We start from the raw sequence: 19,917 nt of genomic DNA, 5'->3' as shown, positions 1-19,917 counted from the left end.
TAAGTATGTAATAAATCCAGAGGTGCTCGAATGAATGTTCACGAGACTTCACCGAGATTTGTTCAGTTCCTGTGCAATTTCGAGCGGAAGTATAAGTGTTCGGATAATATTCTCAAAATACGTAAGTACTGGTCGATTTTCATTTCATATTCTACTTTGATTTATGTTAAAACATCAACATCTTTTAAGATGTATGTCTTATTTCACCATCTAGCGGTTTTTTTAATTAAACGATGATATTCAGAACAGAGTTATCGTTCGTGTTCAACCATGTGTAGAGTGGTTGATAATATAAACATTAGGTTGCTTAATAAAATCATAGCCATGGTTGATATTTGTGGTGTGCAATACCAATTTTTAAGAAAATTAATGGGTGAATGTTTTGCATAAAAACTTAGTGTATCGAGCCATTTTCAAGGAAGATTCTGCATAAAATAGCACAGTCTGTTTCACTATTGATATTATTACTAGGTCAGGCGCGGATCGAAAATTAATTCTTACGCATGTTAATTGTCGCAACAGCAGAAAAAAACTATTTTTTGTATTGTCTTGTTTATTTCTAGAACACATTTTATCCACCAATTAATGAAGATAAAGTTTAAAATCAATAAACCTCTAGAATTTATATTTGACTACAAGTACCTAGATTCTCTAAAATAGACTACAAACACTAGTCACAATTTTTACTGCGAAACAGAAAGGGTCAAATACAACCACTTGGTCTAAAATTTAAATGACAATAACATTCGCAAGGGTGTTCTGTTCATAGTTGTCGCTTTAGTTGCCCCAAACTTTCTCCTAATAAACAATCTTTGGCTTATCGAACCCGGAAAGCGGATCAAGAGTTGTCATTTTATATGTAAACAAACCACGCCACTGTATCTGGGACTGATGATGGCGTTTAAAAGAATTTCAGCGACAAGTGAAGAAATGACGTTTGCGGTAAAATGTATGAGGATATTTTAGTATTGATTATATACACAGAATGTGGTGGGGTAAAAGGAGAATAAACGAGTCTGACACTTGCCTAGCGAAGATGGCTCAGTTCTACGTACACATACATGTATGTACGTACCAGTATACCCCCTTTGCACTTTCCACTTCCGTATCAGCTTCTTTCATATCATCGTTTACTTCGTTTATTGACTGTTGATTGCCGATAGAAAGGTGTAGAAAAAGAAAAATTCATGTCTATTATTTCGATTGGTAAGTAAGTAGGTAATACATGTACATTATACATTTATTCAATGTACATGAAGTTAACACGGAGTACATACAAATTAATTTTTGTTTAACGCCATTGTCGCAAACCAGGGTCAACATGTACGTGAGTTTTGCATATAATTTAAATAAAAGGGGAAAGTCTATGTTGGAGAAAAAATGAACTGTTCTGTGAAATCCATAAGCTCTGGAATTGCGTAAGCGTGCATATATCTATAACTCCGGCTAAGAAAACGAGCTGACCAATCATAAAGTTTTAATACCGGCGGTGTGTATTGTTTATGCGTGACGTAACTGACAAAGTTGATCATGACGCTATCGGTAAAAAAGCATACCAAAATCCGTTTTGATAATATCTTGTAAGTTGTTCTTGAAGAAGAATTATACTTTACTCATAATTATACTAAAATACATTCATTATATTTAAATTTGAGTGAAGTTAACATTAAAAACTACATTGTATATTAATGTATAATGTTCTGCGGTTTCAATATCAGAAACGGGATTTTTATAAATATTTACTTACCTCAGAAATCTTTAAAAATGTCGATATGTGATTTTTTTCTGTAAGTGTATAGCTAGATCAACAATGAACGCGCATATCTATTCGTATGCATTTACATTAGGAAAAAATATATGGTTATAAATTTGATTTATTAAATCGGAATTTGAATTATTTTACTTTGGGAATAAACCCCGTTTCAACAATGGCTCCACTTGATCTGTTGATTTCAGACTTGTGACGATTGATTCTCTGAAGTCATCGGACAATGTTTTGCCTTAATTGTATCAGTCTCTCCCGAAATGGGTTTTTTAGAGCTAAAACTTGGTAGTAATTGATGTGTATGATCATGATGTGTAATATATTAATAGTTATTCCTTTATGTCTCTTGAATCCATGTATCAAACAAAATAATTAGCAAAAATCACATAAAGCACTTATCAAACATAAATATTTTACAAAAAAATTGAAAACAAAACGCAAAATTTAAGAAAAATTGCAATTTTAACACACTTGAACAAAGTAATGAAAACGAAAAACTGATCTCGATCATAATCGTTTTAAAATTGCTCTATAACAAATTTTTATCCTGTTTGCAGCCGTAATGATGTTTCCGGTTTTCATTAAAAAATACAACAAAAAAATCAAATTAATTTATCATCCTCATTTTTTATAAAATAATTTTTCAAAATGTTTTGTGGTTGTTGTTTTTTGTTGTTTTGGTCGATCAAACAAATATGTACTGGTGTATCGATTAACCTAGCTTAAGAATGAATTTAATTTTGACCTACGATAAGCTAATACGATAAAACATAACTTATGACCGTATACGCTTTATATACCCTGACTTACACAATGTCATAGATCTTATCAAATAGAAATTGAAAGTTAAAATTATCTTTTTTTTCTACGAATTTTAGTACGGAATTAAAAACCGTAAAAGGAACTCTATTTCGGTGTTAAATACAGGTGATGTTTGATTCAATAGCACAAGCTAGAACCCCCAGTGTCCATAGTGCTTGGATTAGCTGGTTAGTGACCCATACGCATATGCACAAAGGCGTACACCATGCAGTTATGTTACAAAGCTAGCTAGCATACTACAGAGGGTGTTTAAGGATCAGAGGGTGCATATACTACAGAAGCAAACGTGATTAAACATGCATTTCTATAGGCTGAAGGAGAGTATATTTAATCTACAACAAGGACAGGCTTTAGAGGCAAAATTATAAAAACAAAGCGAAGTGCAAGGTGCAAGCAGAAAGCAGACATTATTGCATACATCAATGCTACATGAACAAGGCGTGCATGGAAATAGTGGTATAACACACATGATCCAGTAACGGGAAATAACTAAAGTAGGCCTATACCATCATTTTTTAAGAACCACCCCCCCACCCCCCCCCCCCCCTTTCAGTTTGCTTCGGGGATATCATGTAAAATATTCTTCTCAGCTAGAGTGATCAACTCTAGAATGACGTCATAGTAAATGTAACGTCATTTTGAGAGTGATTTTGTCATGCTTGCACATGAAAATAGGTGCCTTTAAAGGGAGTGGAATTATATGGGCGGATCTTGAAATTTTAAAACTTTTAGTCCTTTCCTTTCAATAGTCTTTCGTAATTTGAAGAAAAGTCATGACTGCATTATTAACACTGGTAGAGGAATAAAGAATGGATGACGAATTTTTCGAGAAGTAGCCATAGTAAAGGATTTTCAGACTGAAAATGCGGGTTACTACACCCAAAGGGGGTTGAAATTACATGACCAGGGAAAGATATTGTTTGTACTGCAATAAATAGAAATTGAATTTAAAAAATATGGACATGTATTGACAAATAAGATAGATAACATTTATACAAATGTTAAAATATTAATGTTACGTTGAATATTGATTTTCACTGCAGTATATTATAACGTTATATGGTGTTTTTTTTTTGGTTTTTTTTTTTATAGATGTCTATGGTAAATATTTTACATCAATGAATGAAGATCGGCTATAAATCAAGAATATGCGCCTATAATCATTCTTTTCATTATCATACGCAGGCACGTACCATAGCTTTTGAAAGTGTGCGGTTGGGGGGGGGGGGGGGGGGGGGGTGTGCTCATCCAAATATCTTTTCCTGCAATAAACAGAAGAGGGAGTATTCCCAAATAGGAAATTTTTTTAAACCGGGGGGTGGGTGGGGGACAACAACCCTAAACTGAATGCACAATGCATATAAATTCAATAGTTGACACCGCATGTAGCAGCACTGTGTTATAGACTAAAACGCTGGTGAAAAAAAAGTTCGGGAAAATGTGTGAGCGTGACGTCAGACAGTTAAAAGTGACGATAGCATTCCTGTAGTCTGCGTCTTACATGTCGGGGAGAATGGCTGTGTGTATATGGTGTTAAGAAGAGATTTTAACCTGATTATTTTCTGCTGTGGATAAAATGGTCGCGATCGACACCGGAGATAGTTTGTTGTACAACGCGGGTGCAAGTACAGGTGACGGTACTCGGGAGATTATGGAATTTTATCAATAGGTGATTTCGTGCATAACGTTATGTCTGCTGTGTTACAGTGTACATGTTGTAGATTACGCTAAAGGAAGTCTATCACCGTACCTATTGTAGTCGTATGTTTAATTCTGCGTCGGTTTTCAGATACAATATTGGATTTTATTGGCCTGAAGTAAATTGTTTACACTTCAGGTAGAAAAGAGATCAAAGAGCAAATTTGAGGCATGCGCAGAAGGGTTAGTCCATGCCAGGCATGGACTAACCCTTCTGCGCATGTCTCAACAAACACTAGAACACAAAAATAACTAACCCCCCCCCCCCCCCCCCCCCCCCCAATCTGTAAATAAAGAAAAACACAACAACAGATGATAAATAATAAAACCAATAAATAAATTGAAAAATAAATATAAAAGTACATGACTCGTACATACACACTTTATTGAAATGATTATAGTTGTATATGTATACACATGTAGACTTTAAAATTAGAAATTATAATTTTAAAAATACTATATAAGCTGTGTCAATGAATGTAACCCTCATATGTTCTCTTCTACACCATGCATCATCATTATTGCAAAACTATTGTATAACTATAGCAACTAAAGCTAAAATCAGAATTTTATTGAATTCCGAGTTAAATAATTATTCCGAGTTCAAATAATACCCTGTTTAGAATGGATCTTCTCAATAAACAAAAGAAGAAAAACAATAAAAAGGCTGTACCGAACGTTTTGGTGACCAAATTTAACCCATGTATAAAAGGGCTAAGGAAACGGCTTATGAAATACTGGGATAACATACAACATGACGAAGTATGCAAAAAATTATTCACAACACCTCCTATGGTTGCATACAGTAAACACAAAAATATAGGTGATCTAATCATTAGATCCAAATTAAAACCAAATGAAGTTCAAAGAGATTAACTGATTTATGCATAAGGTGAACTCCTGACGAGGCGGGCCTTATTATAATTTTGAAATGACATGTGCTATTAATACCGCCGAAACACTCTTAACTAGCTATGACATATAAGCAATTGACCAAATGATTCATTAAGAGTGTCGGGTTCTAATAAGTTTAAGACATGTCTGGATGTTAGGATGCCGTCGTTTTTTTAGCACCTTTAGCAGATTGTACATGTTGATAACGGTGGCGTTGCATCAATCGGGAGTTTTGGGGTTAATCCCTAAATTTTATTCATGTACATGCGATTAAGGGAATAGTGTACAACAAAAGAAAATGACAAAGAAGATCAGTGAATTTAGCAGCGGGTCTGTCCTATGTTGTCCATCCGATCTTTTTCAGACTGGAAGCTGCAGACAGGAAGCTAGTCAAGTTGAATCAAGCAACATTTATTCTTAAAATGGGTTTGTTATGCATGATTAAATTATTTTTCAAGCATAATAAAACTTAGTTCATGCCAGAATCCAACATTTAAAATAGATTTGTTAGCACTAGCTAGAACCCCCAGAGTCCATAGTGCTTGGATTAGCTGGTTAGTGACCCATACGCATGAGCACAAAAGCGCACACCATGCAGTTATGTTACAAAGCTAGCTAGCATACTACAGAGGGTGTTTAAGGATCAGAGGGTGCATATACTACAGAAGCAAAATAATCACAATCAGTGCATTAGTAAATTGCAGAGAGAGAGACGGGGGGGGGGGGGGGGGGGGGGGGATCGGAAGCCAAAAAAAATTGGCTAAAGGGGTTAGAGCCCCAGTTTCAGAGAGAGAGAGAGAGGGGGGAGGCATCGGAAGCAGGAAAAAAAAATGGGAAAAGGGGTCAGAGCCCCAGTTTCATATATTTAAATTTAAATTACATGTACACTAGCCTTATTTAACGTGTTTTCCCATTTTTGATTTGATTCCGACGTCCAAATAAATTATCACTACAGTATTGAGTGGAAATAAAATGAAGGTATTTATATGCATGCATTTACTTCTGCTAAATATACAGAATTACACAACAGCATCATAGTATAAACAGATAAATATTGCATATGAAAGCATTACATACATACATGCATTACAGGAAAGCTTGCATTTTGTGCAATTATGACGATTTTTAAAAAATAAAATAGCGTGTGCGGAGATATTACCGAGTAGATCTAAATTCTATATTATAAAAACATCCCAAAAATGAAAATTCTACTTTTCTTAAAATCTACGAGGAAAATACGTGTGCCATTTCATTGATATCTGAATATAAAATAAGGTTCTGTAAAATGATGTCACCGCGGCTTGAAAACTCTCCACTTGCACACTAAAAATGCACCTCTTAGATGGAGGTGAAACACGGGTGCAGATCATGGATCTTCAAACTTCGAAGTCCGATTTCTTTATTTTCTGCTTTCTAGTTTGATTTCTTCTTGATATATTTGATTGTGTGGGTAAAAAGGAAGTTTTTACAACAAATTTAAAGCATGTGTGTTTAATAATAAAGACTGTATGCCTTATATTACTTACAAGGCGCAAGGTTTGCTTTAGATTTAGAAAGTTCGGGAAAACAATGTACCTGTGACGTCGTATTTTACAACATGACGTCGAGGAGTGGTAGTCTGCATGCGGAAGGTGATGCAAGTTCTAGTGTTTACATCGAAGCGTTTGTCTGGTCATTTCGCGATGTTAAAACGTTGTAACAATTGTCAAAACGTGTGTTGCTGTTTGCTGTCGTCTTGCTGAATACGCTTCGGTATGTATTTTCGTTTGCTGGGGTGTCATTTCTTCGGCTGGAGTCTACATTCATTGGGACTGAAGCCGTGCATTGTTGACAATGTTTACCGGATATTTTAGACCTCGGAAGGAAAATGTTGCGGTAGCAGTGGAGTCGTGGCTTACCCCCTCAGATACCCTCATATACAATAGCATTACACCAGAAACACTGTATAATTAGCAAATTACGAAAGAAATAACAATAATGACTGAACAAGAGGCCCATGGGCCACATTGCTCACCTGAAAAAATAGACATAATAAAATCAGCTTTACGTAGTCGTATACAAAATATCTGAACAATGTCGTATAATAGATCCTGTATAAAAAAAATATCCCCTGCATATTCTTATGTTTATCATTGAGCCTTTGTATGATTTTATAGTCATATTACATATTGAGCATTGCAGTTCTCGAGAAGATGATCAGACTTAACCAACTGTTTATATATGGATTATAAACCTACATCAAACTTTGAACCCCTTATGGGGCTGAAGAATTGTCAAGAGGCCAAAGTCTAAACAATTTTAAAGAATCAACAATATGTCTAAATGCTTGCACAAAGTAAAGCCATATACAATTACATTAGAGCTTTTAATTGAGTGAATAATTTAAATTTTTATTCCTTTGTAAAATGGAAAATTGGAACCCCCCCCCCCTAACCCTACTTCTGAAGATTATGATTTTGACAAATTTTAATCCACACTATCTGAACTGACAAAAGTTACAGCTTTTCTAGACAAATTGTGCTTTAGAAGACGATTTAAAAAAAATTTTCCCTATATATTTCTATGTCAAAATTTTACACCCCCCCCATTGTGGCCCCACCCTACCCCTGGGGATCATGATTTGAACAAACTTGAATCTTCCCTAACTGAGGATGCTTCCACACAAGTTGCAGCTTTTCTGCTCAATCGGTTTCTGAGAAAAAGATCTTTAAATATTTTTCTCTATATACTCTTATGTAAAATTTGACCCCCCATTGTGGCCCCATCCTACCCCCGGGGATCAGGATTTGTACAAACTTGAATCTACACTACCTGATGATGCATTCACACAAATTTCAGCTTTTCTGGCTGATAAATTTCAGAGAAGAAGATTTTTAAAGATTTACTCTATATATTCCTAATATGTAAAAATTTCGACACCCCTATGTGGCCCAACCCTAACCCTGGGGATTGTGATTTAAACAAACTTGAATCTACACTACCTGAGGATGCTTCCACACAAAAAACAGCTTTTCTGGCTGATCAGTTTTAGAGAAGAAGAGTTGTAAAGTTTTACTCTATATATTCCTATGTAAAAATTTGACCCCCAATTGTGGCCCCACCCTACCCCCGGGGACTATGGTTTGAACAAACTTGAATCTACACTACCTGAGGATGCATCCACACAATTTTCAGCTTTTCTGACCAAATGGTTTGTGAGAAGATTTTAAAAAATTTACACTATATATTCCTAAATATGTAAAAATTTGACCCCCCCCCCCCATTGTGGCCCCACCCTACCCCTGGGGATCATAATTTGAACAAATTTGAATCTACACTACCTGAGCATGCTTCCACACAAGTTGCAGCTTTTCTGCCCAATCGCTTCCTGAGAAGAAGATCTTTTAATATTTTTCTCAATATATTCCTATGTAATGGTTCCTAAAAAAAAATCACATTGCTTTCCATAATCCTTTATCTTTACTACCTTTTGTTCCTTTGTCTTTCTTAACGTGTGTTTGGTACTTTTGTAAGAACTAAGATCCACACCTTTACAGTTCAATATTGAAAGTTGTTTGAAATTAGTGAACTTCAATCCCGATCAAGAGAAACTCAATTGCATTACAATTTGATGTCAGGATCGAAATTCAAAATAAGTAACCGATAAACTTATAACGAGACTAATTAACTACGGGTAAACTTATCACCAAACTTTCTTTTCTTTTTTTAATTTTGGAGACTTCTTTACATAATCAAAGGCCGGAACGGCCACAAAGGCGTCGAGCTGACATTTTCTTTTATATAGAATGATATCAATAATTGGAATTTCTGTACTAATAGTCGTATATCAAATAATATAAGAATAAAAAAGTAAATGAATTATGTTTTGTGTTGCTTTAAAAACAAAAATAAGTTTCCTTATAAAATAGGTAGTGACGCGTTTATAATACAATAACTCATCATAGTTACAAAGGTCGAAGACATTTCAAAGTTCAAAAATAAATTATTTTCTTTCTGCTTTAAACAGTCTTTGAACAATTTTCACAGGTTCATAACTTGAATATATCAACAGTGTGTCCCTAATTATAATAATAAAACATACTTATATTTATTTCAATTCCCGTTTGAAACAAGATTACCTATGGTATATTGGCTGTTTACAAACAAGTACACAACACGTGTTATCTAAAATGCTCGACCAAACCAACTGCATTATCGTGTTTATTAATTGCAACAAAATCACTAGATATGTTTATCGCTTACATTTATTTTGGAGACCGTGCCCGATTACAAAATAAATTTACACATCAAATTTTATGTCTATCGGGCACGGTCTCCAATTAAAATGTAAGTGATAAACTTAAATAATATTCAGTGAATTTTTACACCTTAATGTATTCATCCGCCATTTCTTATTTAAGCAAATTTATACTTATGCAATGAGTTGTCAATAACCAGGGAGGCAAAGTTGGGTTTTTTGTACACAATTTAGTTGAAAAAATGGAATAAAAATCTTGTAATACTTTTAAGACTACGTTTAATACTTTAAGGAACTTATTTCTTATGCGCATTTAAAAGGCGGTGCAGAGCATGATTTTTTGGACGATTGCCAATCCAGACGATCGCTAGAAGGCTGCCGAGCATTAGCTCGACGCCTTAAAAATGCACTTGTCCAGTCAGACAAGTGCCCAGCAATATTCACCTGTCCGTATTTCTTTTTAACTGGTACTGGACAAGCGTTAATGTCGAGCCCTGATTCAAGTGGGAAAGTAGAATGTTTCAGGTACTGTAGTAGCCCATATTGCATTGAACTCATTCAACTGACTGGTCAGAAAAGTTAACAGATAGCTAGATAAATGGACAACGGACAAAATGTAATCAGAAAAGCTCACTTAAGCCTTTGGCTCAGCTGAGCTAATAAAAGTGAAATATAAGCAATATAATAATAGAAGGATCTTCTGTTGCAGACAGAAAACCTTAATACACAGAACAATTCCAATAGGTCTTTCCACAAAAAGGGGAAAAAACTTTGAATTATGGTATTGAAAAATATATCATTTGTCAGACACCATTGTCTTGTCCCAATACTTTCTATTTCCATCCCCGGAAGAGTTATTGTTCTTTGTGCGCTCTCCTGTGAAAAAGTAAAAAATTGCACACTTCTCGCGAGATTTCTGGGACATTCCGTAACAACGCGTAAACAATGTAAAAAGTTCGCGGTGAATATGACAGAAATATGCCGGTGAGGCATTGTATTGCTGTTGGCTGTACATCGGACAGCAGAAAAGACAAAGATGAACGTTTTTATCAATTACCTAAAGTGGAATGTACTCTTAAAAGATGGTTGAACCTTATTCGACGAGAGGGATTAAATGTCGATCCGAACGTAGACAATTGACACAACGTTGTTTGTTCTAAACATTTTGTAGATGGTTGCCCAACATTTGAAAACCCCTTGCCCACTTTATTTGTGTACAATAATTTTAAGCAAAGCACACCCAGAAAAACGAAAAACTCTTATCATGGTAGGACAGCTGATATCAAGTGTAACACTAACAGTACTGCAAACGAACCATTTCCTAAAAGAGCAAAGCTTGTTAATTAAATGCCACACGGACAAAACCCAGTTGTGCTATCCGTATGTTTCTGGTGAGATTGACATCTCAGACTGCAACACAGATGAGAATAATAATGAAACAGGTAATAATGAAATTACATGCATAATTATATTGATGTAAATTTATTATTAAAACTATTTAAAACGTGTAAAATATTCATTTTGCAATGTGTCTTTTTCATACTAATGTACTTCATGATCTAGTTTATATAGCTCCAAATGAAACCATTCATTAGAACATGTATAAGATAAATTAATATTTAAAGTAAAACATCTTAAATTATAAAACATCTGTTAAATTTGAGCACATGTAAATTGCAGCTGTGGGAGTTTTATCCTACCCTGAAGTGACACAAGATCATGAATACATTTGTCGCAATCCAAATGGTAAATACTGCAGAGCGGAGGAACTAGTGGAGAGAATTAGGATTTTGGAAGTAATTTGATTAAATCAGGTTACATAATCAACAAAATATAATTAGTTTATTTTAAATATGCACTTTAAATTTGTCATGTTAATGAAATGAAAGAAACAACATACATGTATTTTTACAATTTTAGATATATCAGTAGTATAATTATCGGAATATCTTCTCTGTGTGTTATACATGTAGTAATTGGGGCTATATGGACGGTAGATATAAGCCTAGGTAGCTCAGTGGTAGAGCTCCTGACTATACACCTGCAGGGGTCCGGGTTCGATTCCCGGTCCAGCCATATATTTTCATTGTATTTATATGCTCATTCCTCCTTTCTTACTACATACATGTATACTTTGTGCTTAAATACTACATGTTGTAGTTAATTTCAGAAGATGCTTTTTTAAATCTAAACAATAACATTAATTTACATAGCTTCATACTTCCTTTTTCAGGCTAAATGTGAGGAATTACACTATGAAAATAAAAGGCTGAGGGAAGAAAATGAAGAATTGAAGGCACGGAAAGTTAATTTCAGAGAAGAACTGCTGAAGAAGGTGTTGCAGGATGATAATAACGTGAAACATTTCCTTGGACTACCATCACTCTGCTTTTTTACAACCTTTCTACAGTTCCTGTCAACATTCTATGGTAAAGTTGCATTTTGGAAGGGAGCAGGGCGGTCTGGATCTAAGATCTGGCAGGAAAAAGAGCAACAAAAGCCTGGTAAAAAGAGAAAACTCTCAATGTTAGAAGAATTTGTGATGATTATGATGAAATTAAGACTTGGTTTGGATAATTTAACTTTGTCTGTGCTTTTTGGTGTATCTGTGGGCCATGTTTCAATCTTATTCAACACCTGGATTAATTTTCTAGCACAGATTCTTGAGTCAGTTATCAAATGGCCATCTAGTGCTAAAATCAGGAAGCATTTGCCTTTGTCATTTAAACTTAAATACCCCAAAACCACCTCTATTATTGACTGTACTGAAATATTTATCCAAAAGCCAAAGAACTGTTCTGCTCGATCAAGTACATGGAGCAACTATAAATCCCACAACACTCTCAAAGCACTTGTTGCTATTCAGCCAAATGGTGCATTTACTTTTGTTTCAAAGCTGTGGAGTGGGAATATAAGTGACAGGAAGATAACTATTGACAGCAAATACCTTGACAACATTTCCCCCGGTGATGAAGTAATGGCTGATAGAGGATTTCAGATTAGAGACCTTTTAACTTTAAAAGGAGCATACCTTAACATGCCTAAACATGCCACCATTCACTCGCGAGTGGAAAAATGGAATAGGAAGAGTGCTTACTTCTAAACAAATTATAGAGACTCGAAAAATTGCTTTTTTTGAGAAGAAGATTTTTAAAAATGCACCCCCCTTTTTCTACAGTTTCGATGTTTTCTCCGCTTTGAATAAAGATTGGTCTTTCATTTTTGCAATTTATATTAACCTTCCCATAAGAATGCTTTGTGCCAAATTTGGTTGAAATTAGCCAAGCGGTTTTAGAGAAGAAGTTCAAAATGTAAAAAGTTTACAGACGGACAGACAGACGGACGGACGGACAGACGGACGACGGACAAAAGGTGATCAGAATAGCTCACTTGAGCTTTCAGCTCAGGTGAGCTAAAAACTATCCAAATAACTTCGAGTCAGAAAGCAAAATAACATAATTTTTAAATTATTGTACGTTGAATAAGTGAATACAAACTTACGCAACACAGGTACACTCAGCTGAAACAACATGTCCTGTTTGTTCAAGCAGTATCCATGGACATTACGGGCTGCTAGACTGTTTTGTCTCAGGAACACATTTTCGCTTTATGAAGAACAAACCATCCCCTGGAATTTACCGTATTTTTCCGACGATTAGTCGGTATTTTTTTTCTCTGAAGCAGAGCACCCGACTTATCGTCAAGATCGAATTATCTTAGGCTTGAGGTCGGAAAATTGTCAAAAATAGCATTAAAAATCTTGGTTTTAATCACCTATAGTTGGTTGTGTGATTGGAAATTACCTTGTTGAATTCCTTGTTCATCTTTATTAATTATCGTTTTCACTCATTTGTAAGCACTAGTATACATACTAATAACGGTAATTAAAAATGGTACATGTCTTTAATCAATTTTAAAATGTTACCATTCCGTTTTTATAAACACATTTTATAAACACGTCGTCACATGGCATCCATACATTACTAGTGGGAAGATATCATTGCACAGTAAAATTAAAACCAAATTCGAATGGAACAAAAATGCTGGAGTTTAGACACCGGTTGTGCTAATTATCGTGCCCTAAGGCTGAGATCTATACATGTACGTGTTCACTCCCTGTGTATATACAGCGTACCGTTATAAGGGTTAATAAATTGTAATACATTCTTTGATTGTTGTTAAATAGCCATTGTGAAGAAACGTATGTATGTCGTATATCGTCATTATCAAGTCGTACAAATGATCGATCTATTTTTTACTTCTTTTTTTTTTTTCTACATTTTTGTCTATGTAAAGCAATAATGTTTAACTGCATTTCTGGACACAAAGTAAACAAGTTAAATCAAATGAAAATAATTGCAAATCTTCCTCCACTTGAGATCCCCCATTGACGTTCGATACGAGACAGGTGCATGCTTCTGACACCGGAAATTGTTAAACAAACATTGACCACGCGCCGAGTCAACGGGTTACGTAATGGCGAATACACTGGCAATGGTCAGAGTGGATAATCATTTTAATACATGGAAATAAAATATTTCTGACGAAGTAAGTTTAGGTTTCACTCATACAACTTACATAACACGCGATATCGGGAATTGTATACAATGCAAGCGACTTTATAGATGCTACCGGTATTTGAAAATATGATGCATAAGTATAAAGCGTAAATGTTTAAATGTTAATCATTAATAATAATTGGTAGTAATATCTTGGAGATCTGTGCATCATACACTGATAATGTTACTTGCAGTTTGATAACGCCATTTTACAGCGATAAGATCGACGTATCGTCTGAATCGACGTATCGTAGGATTTTTTTAAAATTTAGGCTAAAAATGAGCAATTCGACTAGTCGTCCGCATCGACGATTCGTCCGAAAAATACGGTAATTCATTCAAATTATAAAAATTTAAAGATAGTATGAATATAAGATATATTCATACAAATTTTAATTTTTATGTGTAAACAACCAAAGCCATAATTCACTCACCTAATGGAGCCATCACGACACCATGAATATGGCCAGAACAATGCAACTTGTATGCATTATTAGATTTGCGTCTTTCTAATCATTCCGTGGACCAGCCACAGAAATTCTGCAGATATGCTGCAATATCAAAGGCATCTATAGATGGCATACGCCTGAGATTTTCTGTCCAGTCCAGCTGCGTATTGCTGCGTGGGTCCGGGTACGTTTTACCTTTGACGGTACGTCTCGAAATAGATGCCCCGAGATCGTCGTCAATTTGACCGATGGTTGGTAAATTTAAAGCTTCCGCGCTTTCACATAGATCTATTAGTTCTTCCTTTCTTTTGTTGGAATAGGGAAAACCTTTATCTTTTAAAATAGCGTTCAGATCGGCACATTGAAGACTGCGGTAATTTGTATTCTCCGCCATAACAGTGTTTATCGGTTGTCCCAGAGACACGACTAAACGCGCCTCTAATTTGAAGAGCGCGCTAATGGAAATCGAAAGTATTGCCATGGTGTATGACTATTACACATCTTCTCAGGCCATCATCAAAATTTTTTTTGTTTGATGTACTCCGACCCACATTTTCAAAAGTGGGTCGGTAGGTAGGTTGTTTTTTTTTTTTAAATCTGACATATAATTTTCTATTTCGTAATTTAATTGCCGAATATAAAACACAGTTGCCACTTTGGGCCTGAAAATTCGAGAAAAAAAACGTAGTTCAGGTGTATAATAGGCACCAAGACTTTTGTCCAAAATGTCATGGTAATTCAGGGAAAAGTGTACGAGGAAATGTTTTGTACTGGAAATTTTACATTCACGATGTAATGTTTCTGCTGAAGATGTTTTAAAAGTCTTGACTTCCTGCATAGCGGTAATCTTCAAACAGCTTGAAGGGGTGACTGATCACAGACAACAGGGTATTCACTAAAGATGATACATTGTATGTCCGAGATAATCAGCATGAATTAGTGGCAAGCGCATGTGTGTACAACAATGGCTTCGATAGGACCGCAGAGGTGTTAATAAATAATAAAGGTGAAACGAATCTTCAAGATGAGTTGTTTTAATTTAAATAATAGTTATTATATACCGTAATCAGGTCCTTAAGATTGCGTATTAATATTAAAAAAAAAAGGGTAGACTAACTCAATCAGGCCCGCAATCGGGATCTATTGCACAGATCTATTAATAACATCTTTAATGGCGGCGTACACGGAGATGGTGAATGCACAGCTCAGGTTGCTAAATAAACAGTTTATAGTAATTTTAAACGGCCATTTTAATACAATTTATTTATCAATGGACTATGAGCAATACATTTTCAAACAATATTTTTTCTTAATTGTAAACAAACAGAAAAAAGGCTATATACTGATTTAACGATAGCCAATGTTCTACCCGTTTAAAAACATAAAAATTCCATTAGGGTGTATAGTACGCAACCCTTTATCACAAAGAAGATTTCTAGAAAAAAAGTGCATATTAAATTCTGCAAACTACGGTAAACTAAGGACGTATATACTAAGTTAGAATATATACATACGTCCCTGGGAAAAAACATGCGTCAGAGAAACAAATTTCAAGATGATTTACAAACAAACAAAGCTTAGAATTTAGTATGCTTTTATGATCTTATTCTTAAAATGCTATTTAATAACTAAAATGTCAGACAGCCAGTTTTCTACAAATATCCAGTGCACGGCATGCGGTTGAAACTGTATTGTCAATGAGCAAAGCATGGCTTCATCCATGATCTTTTTTCATAGATGTTATGTAGATGTTTGCAAGTTACAAGCAATATTTTTATGGATTAAAGCGTCTTCGGGATATAACAAACGAAACCTAAACTTTTAAACCAATATGATCGATATATTTTTTTTTCCAAAAAAAAAATTGAACTTCGATTAGTGATTAAAAAACGATTTAGTCGGGCCAATTTTGATGGGTCGGTCGGAGTACATCAAACAAATCAATTTTTAATTTAGGCCTCATTTATAAGTTCTGTTCAATGAAAAAAGTACCTTCATAACTGTTTTTTCATACCTATTCCTGTTCCATCAAATACAGGCGTCACTTTACATCCACACCTGCAGCTCTTCTTTCCCCTTGCTTTATTATCAATTTTGTAGGACTCTCCAGGGGCTAGCTTTCCTAGCAAGTGCTCTGCAAGTGTTATGCTTATATCCGTCTCTGTAGCTGCCATTTCTTCACCATTAAGTTTCATGTCAAAGACTTTTTTCAGACAGGTTTCGTTAAACTCTAAAAATAATAAAGTTTATTTTGTTAAAGCTGCTTGGTCCGATTTTATATCAAATTTTGTGTACGCTTTTTAACGATGGTTATGCTTGGTTATGCTAAGTATGTGTATAATAATAGACTTTGCAGTAGTTTCCCCGGTCAATTAAGCCAAATTTCAAAGAAAAAAATTATGCACAAAATTTGTTAACAAAACAAACAACATAAAAGGGTATCGCATTATTTCGCTTCATGTTAAAATTTGCCCCTGATGTCGAGACCGGTATGGTTGTATTACGACTTTGACATCGCTATAAATAAAGGTCATAATGTTCAGGCAAATTAAAAATAACCTGTGTACATTTTTTTCGCTAATATTTCTGAAGTTTGCTTTGTTTACAATCGATGCATAACATGCAGGGTGAATAAACCCAATCATTTGGGGGACGAAACCAAATGGTTCCGTTTCTAAACATTCCCGTGATGCATTTTGGTTTGTTTTTTCGTTTGCCCAAAGAGAAATTACAAAATACATCACAATATTGTAACATATGATATTATATTGTATAATATAGTAAGATATTGTATTGTATGATATTGTATCATATTTGATACATAATCTGATATTGTATCATATGATACAATATAGTTTGATACAACATTGTATCATATCATATGATACAATATTAACTAATATAGTAATATACTATATAATACAATATCATATTATACAATATCGTATCATATGATACAATATTATATATTACAATATCAACAATATAACAACAAGTGATATTATAATAAATTATAGAAACCAATGTCATATTATACAATATCGTATTATATGATATTATATCAGGGTTGGAAATTCACTAAAAATAGCAGCCAGCCACAGGGCTGGCTACTTTTAAAAGTTGCCAGCCCTGCCCAAAATCTGCCACTCCTGATAAAAATGTTCATTATTTTTACATTTGAAACACAGACCCCTGGAAATCTTCACCTTTTACATTAATTATTTGAAACCATATCTAAACATAACCCAAAGAACGCTTATTATTAAGTTTTACATGCTTTGAAAAATTAAACTATTCATCTACATGTATATAATTATAAACCTTCTTTTGGTAGCCAGCTAACAATATCATAATCATGAACTTTCACAACAATTTTTAAGATTGAAAAGTGACAATAATGAGATCCAATATTGAAAGGTAATTTTAAAAAAACAACAGTGAAAAAATGTGATAAAAATTTATTTATTCGGTCAGATGCACTCCTTTTAACTGCTAATTGTTTATAGGTCTCACAACACTATTTTTCCGAAGGTTCAAAATATAACTGAGGCAAAATAATTCCTGAATTCTCCTTTGTTTTAGGGGTTTTCCGCCAGTGACAGGGGCTTTATTTTTTATGGAAAAAAATGTGTAAAATGCCTGATTTTCTAACTTTTGTAAAAATATGGGGTCACTTGATTTTTTTATGCCAATTGTTTCAGCAGGGGGTGGAAATGCTCGTACTTGATTTTCAAGCACGTGTATTTTTGATGTAAACAAACTATTGTTCCTTTGTGGATGGCTGTGTGTTTATTTGCTACTAAATTGTTTAAGAATTATTGTTTTAAAAGTTGTAAAGAGGTTCATCACTTATCAGCCATTCAAATTCTTCACTATCGTTCGGCGTCTTTTATTTTGGTCGTAGAGTTTGTTGGTTTTTTTTAGCGTCAATCAAGGGACGCTTTGAGGGATTTGACAACCTCAAAAGCTTGCGTATCATCTAGCTCGTTGCTTCATTTGTAATATTGCCAAACAAAATTGTATTACCAACGCTGGTTGGCTATAACAATCATCCAGACCATTGAGTGAATAGATTACAATTTCTAGATCTTACCTAATTCTCAACGACACCTAACAACGTGACAGCGTCTGTACTTTTTGTGAATGAGGTAAATAATATTCAGTTTAAAAATAGGAACTGGCTATTAAAATAAGCCCGACCGCCAGGCTGTCTTTTGAAGTTTCGCCCCCGCCCGCCAGATGAAACAGGCCGTCTCGGGCGGTCGGGCGGGCGGGCTATTATTTCCAACCCTGATTATATATTATACAATATCAAACCATACAATACAATATTATATATTGCAATATCATATGAAACTATACCATGTGATAAAATAATATATATAATACAATATCATATTATACAATATTGAATCAGATTATACAATACTATAGATAACAGTATCATAATACAATATCATAATATACAAAAACAAGAGGCCCATGGGCCACATTGCTCACCTGAACAACAGTTCCTTGTAACATTCAATTTTGTATCATATGCTATTTCTATTTTAAACTTTGAAACCCTTTCTGGGGCCCCAGTATTGGTCCAGGGTTTATGGTTGGCTTTAACAATTTAGAATCTACACTATTTGAGGATGCTTGCATAGTAATCTCACAAACTGTAGGATTGTAATTCTCGAGAAGAAAATGTTTAAACATTTTCCATATATATTTCTATGTTAAACTTTGAACCCCTTCTGGGGCCCCAGTATTAGATCAAGGGTCACGGCTTTTATAATTTAGAATCTACACTTTTTGAGGATGCTTACGTAGTAATCTGACAAATTAAAGCAATGTAGTTCTCAAAAAGAAGATTTTTAAAACATTTTCCATACATACTTCTTCGATAAAATTTGAATCCGTCTTGGGTCACCAGCATCAGTCCAGGGGTCACTATTTTAAAAATATTGAATCTATATTATACAAGCTTGCATGCATATTTTTTTCACAAATTGTAGCATTGCAGTTCTCGAGAAGAAGATTTTTAAACATTTTCCCTATTTACTTCTATGTTAAACTTTAAACCCCTCTTGGGGCCCCAGTATTAGATTTTACCAGTTTAGAAACTACAATAGCCACAGATGCTTGCATAGTAATCCCACAAACTGTTGCACTGTAGTTCTTGAGAAGAAGATTTTCAAACATGTTCCCTATATATTTTTATGTTAACTTTGAACCCCTTCTGGGTCCCCAGTATTAGTCTAGGGGTCACAGCTTCCACAAATTAGAATTTTGACAATTTGAGGATGCTTGCACAGTAATCCCACAAACTGTTGCATTGTAGTTCTTGAGAAGAAGATTTTTAAACACTTTCCCTATATACTGCTATGTTAAACTTTGAACCCCGCCTGGGGCCCCAGTGTTGGTTCGGGGGTCACGATTTTTACAATTTATAATCTTCACTATATATACAAGCTTTTGTGTAAATATTGGCATTTCTGGTGCAGT

General features: G+C 34.6%; 2 protein-coding genes across 3 annotated transcripts in view; one reads left to right on the top strand and one right to left on the bottom strand.

Moving 5' to 3' along the window:
* The window catches only part of LOC128187244 (uncharacterized), a 47,687-nt gene that overhangs the window by 23,044 nt on the left and 4,726 nt on the right, over window positions 1-19,917 (bottom strand). Inside the window, exon 2 of the mRNA XM_052857536.1 lies at window positions 16,439-16,654. Coding sequence (XP_052713496.1) covers window positions 16,439-16,654 — 216 coding nt within the window. The remainder of the gene's footprint in view (window positions 1-16,438; window positions 16,655-19,917) is intronic.
* Window positions 8,607-12,911, top strand: LOC128187243 (uncharacterized). Of its 2 annotated transcripts, XM_052857534.1 has the most exons (3): window positions 8,607-10,858; window positions 11,097-11,212; window positions 11,650-12,911. In XM_052857534.1, exons 1-3 carry the CDS (start codon window positions 10,588-10,590, stop codon window positions 12,517-12,519), a joined length of 1,257 nt encoding a protein of 418 aa, XP_052713494.1. In that variant the 5' UTR covers window positions 8,607-10,587; the 3' UTR covers window positions 12,520-12,911. The 2 variants fall into 2 exon arrangements, with proteins under 2 accessions (XP_052713494.1, XP_052713495.1); XM_052857535.1 differs by lacking the exon at window positions 11,097-11,212.

The sequence above is a fragment of the Crassostrea angulata genome, chromosome 6, assembly GCF_025612915.1.
Source record: "Crassostrea angulata isolate pt1a10 chromosome 6, ASM2561291v2, whole genome shotgun sequence".
Classification (NCBI taxonomy): domain Eukaryota; kingdom Metazoa; phylum Mollusca; class Bivalvia; order Ostreida; family Ostreidae; genus Magallana; species Magallana angulata.
This window is presented reverse-complemented; position numbering and strand designations above follow the sequence as displayed.

Coding starts and splice junctions, on each gene's coding strand:
- LOC128187243 (XM_052857534.1), top strand. CDS start 10,588: ATGGTTGCCCAACATTTGAAAACCCCTTGCCCACTTTATTTGTGTACA. Junction 10,859..11,096: donor TGAGAATAATAATGAAACAG/GTAATAATGAAA, acceptor TGTAAATTGCAG/CTGTGGGAGTTTTATCCTAC. Junction 11,213..11,649: donor AGAGAATTAGGATTTTGGAA/GTAATTTGATTA, acceptor TTCCTTTTTCAG/GCTAAATGTGAGGAATTACA.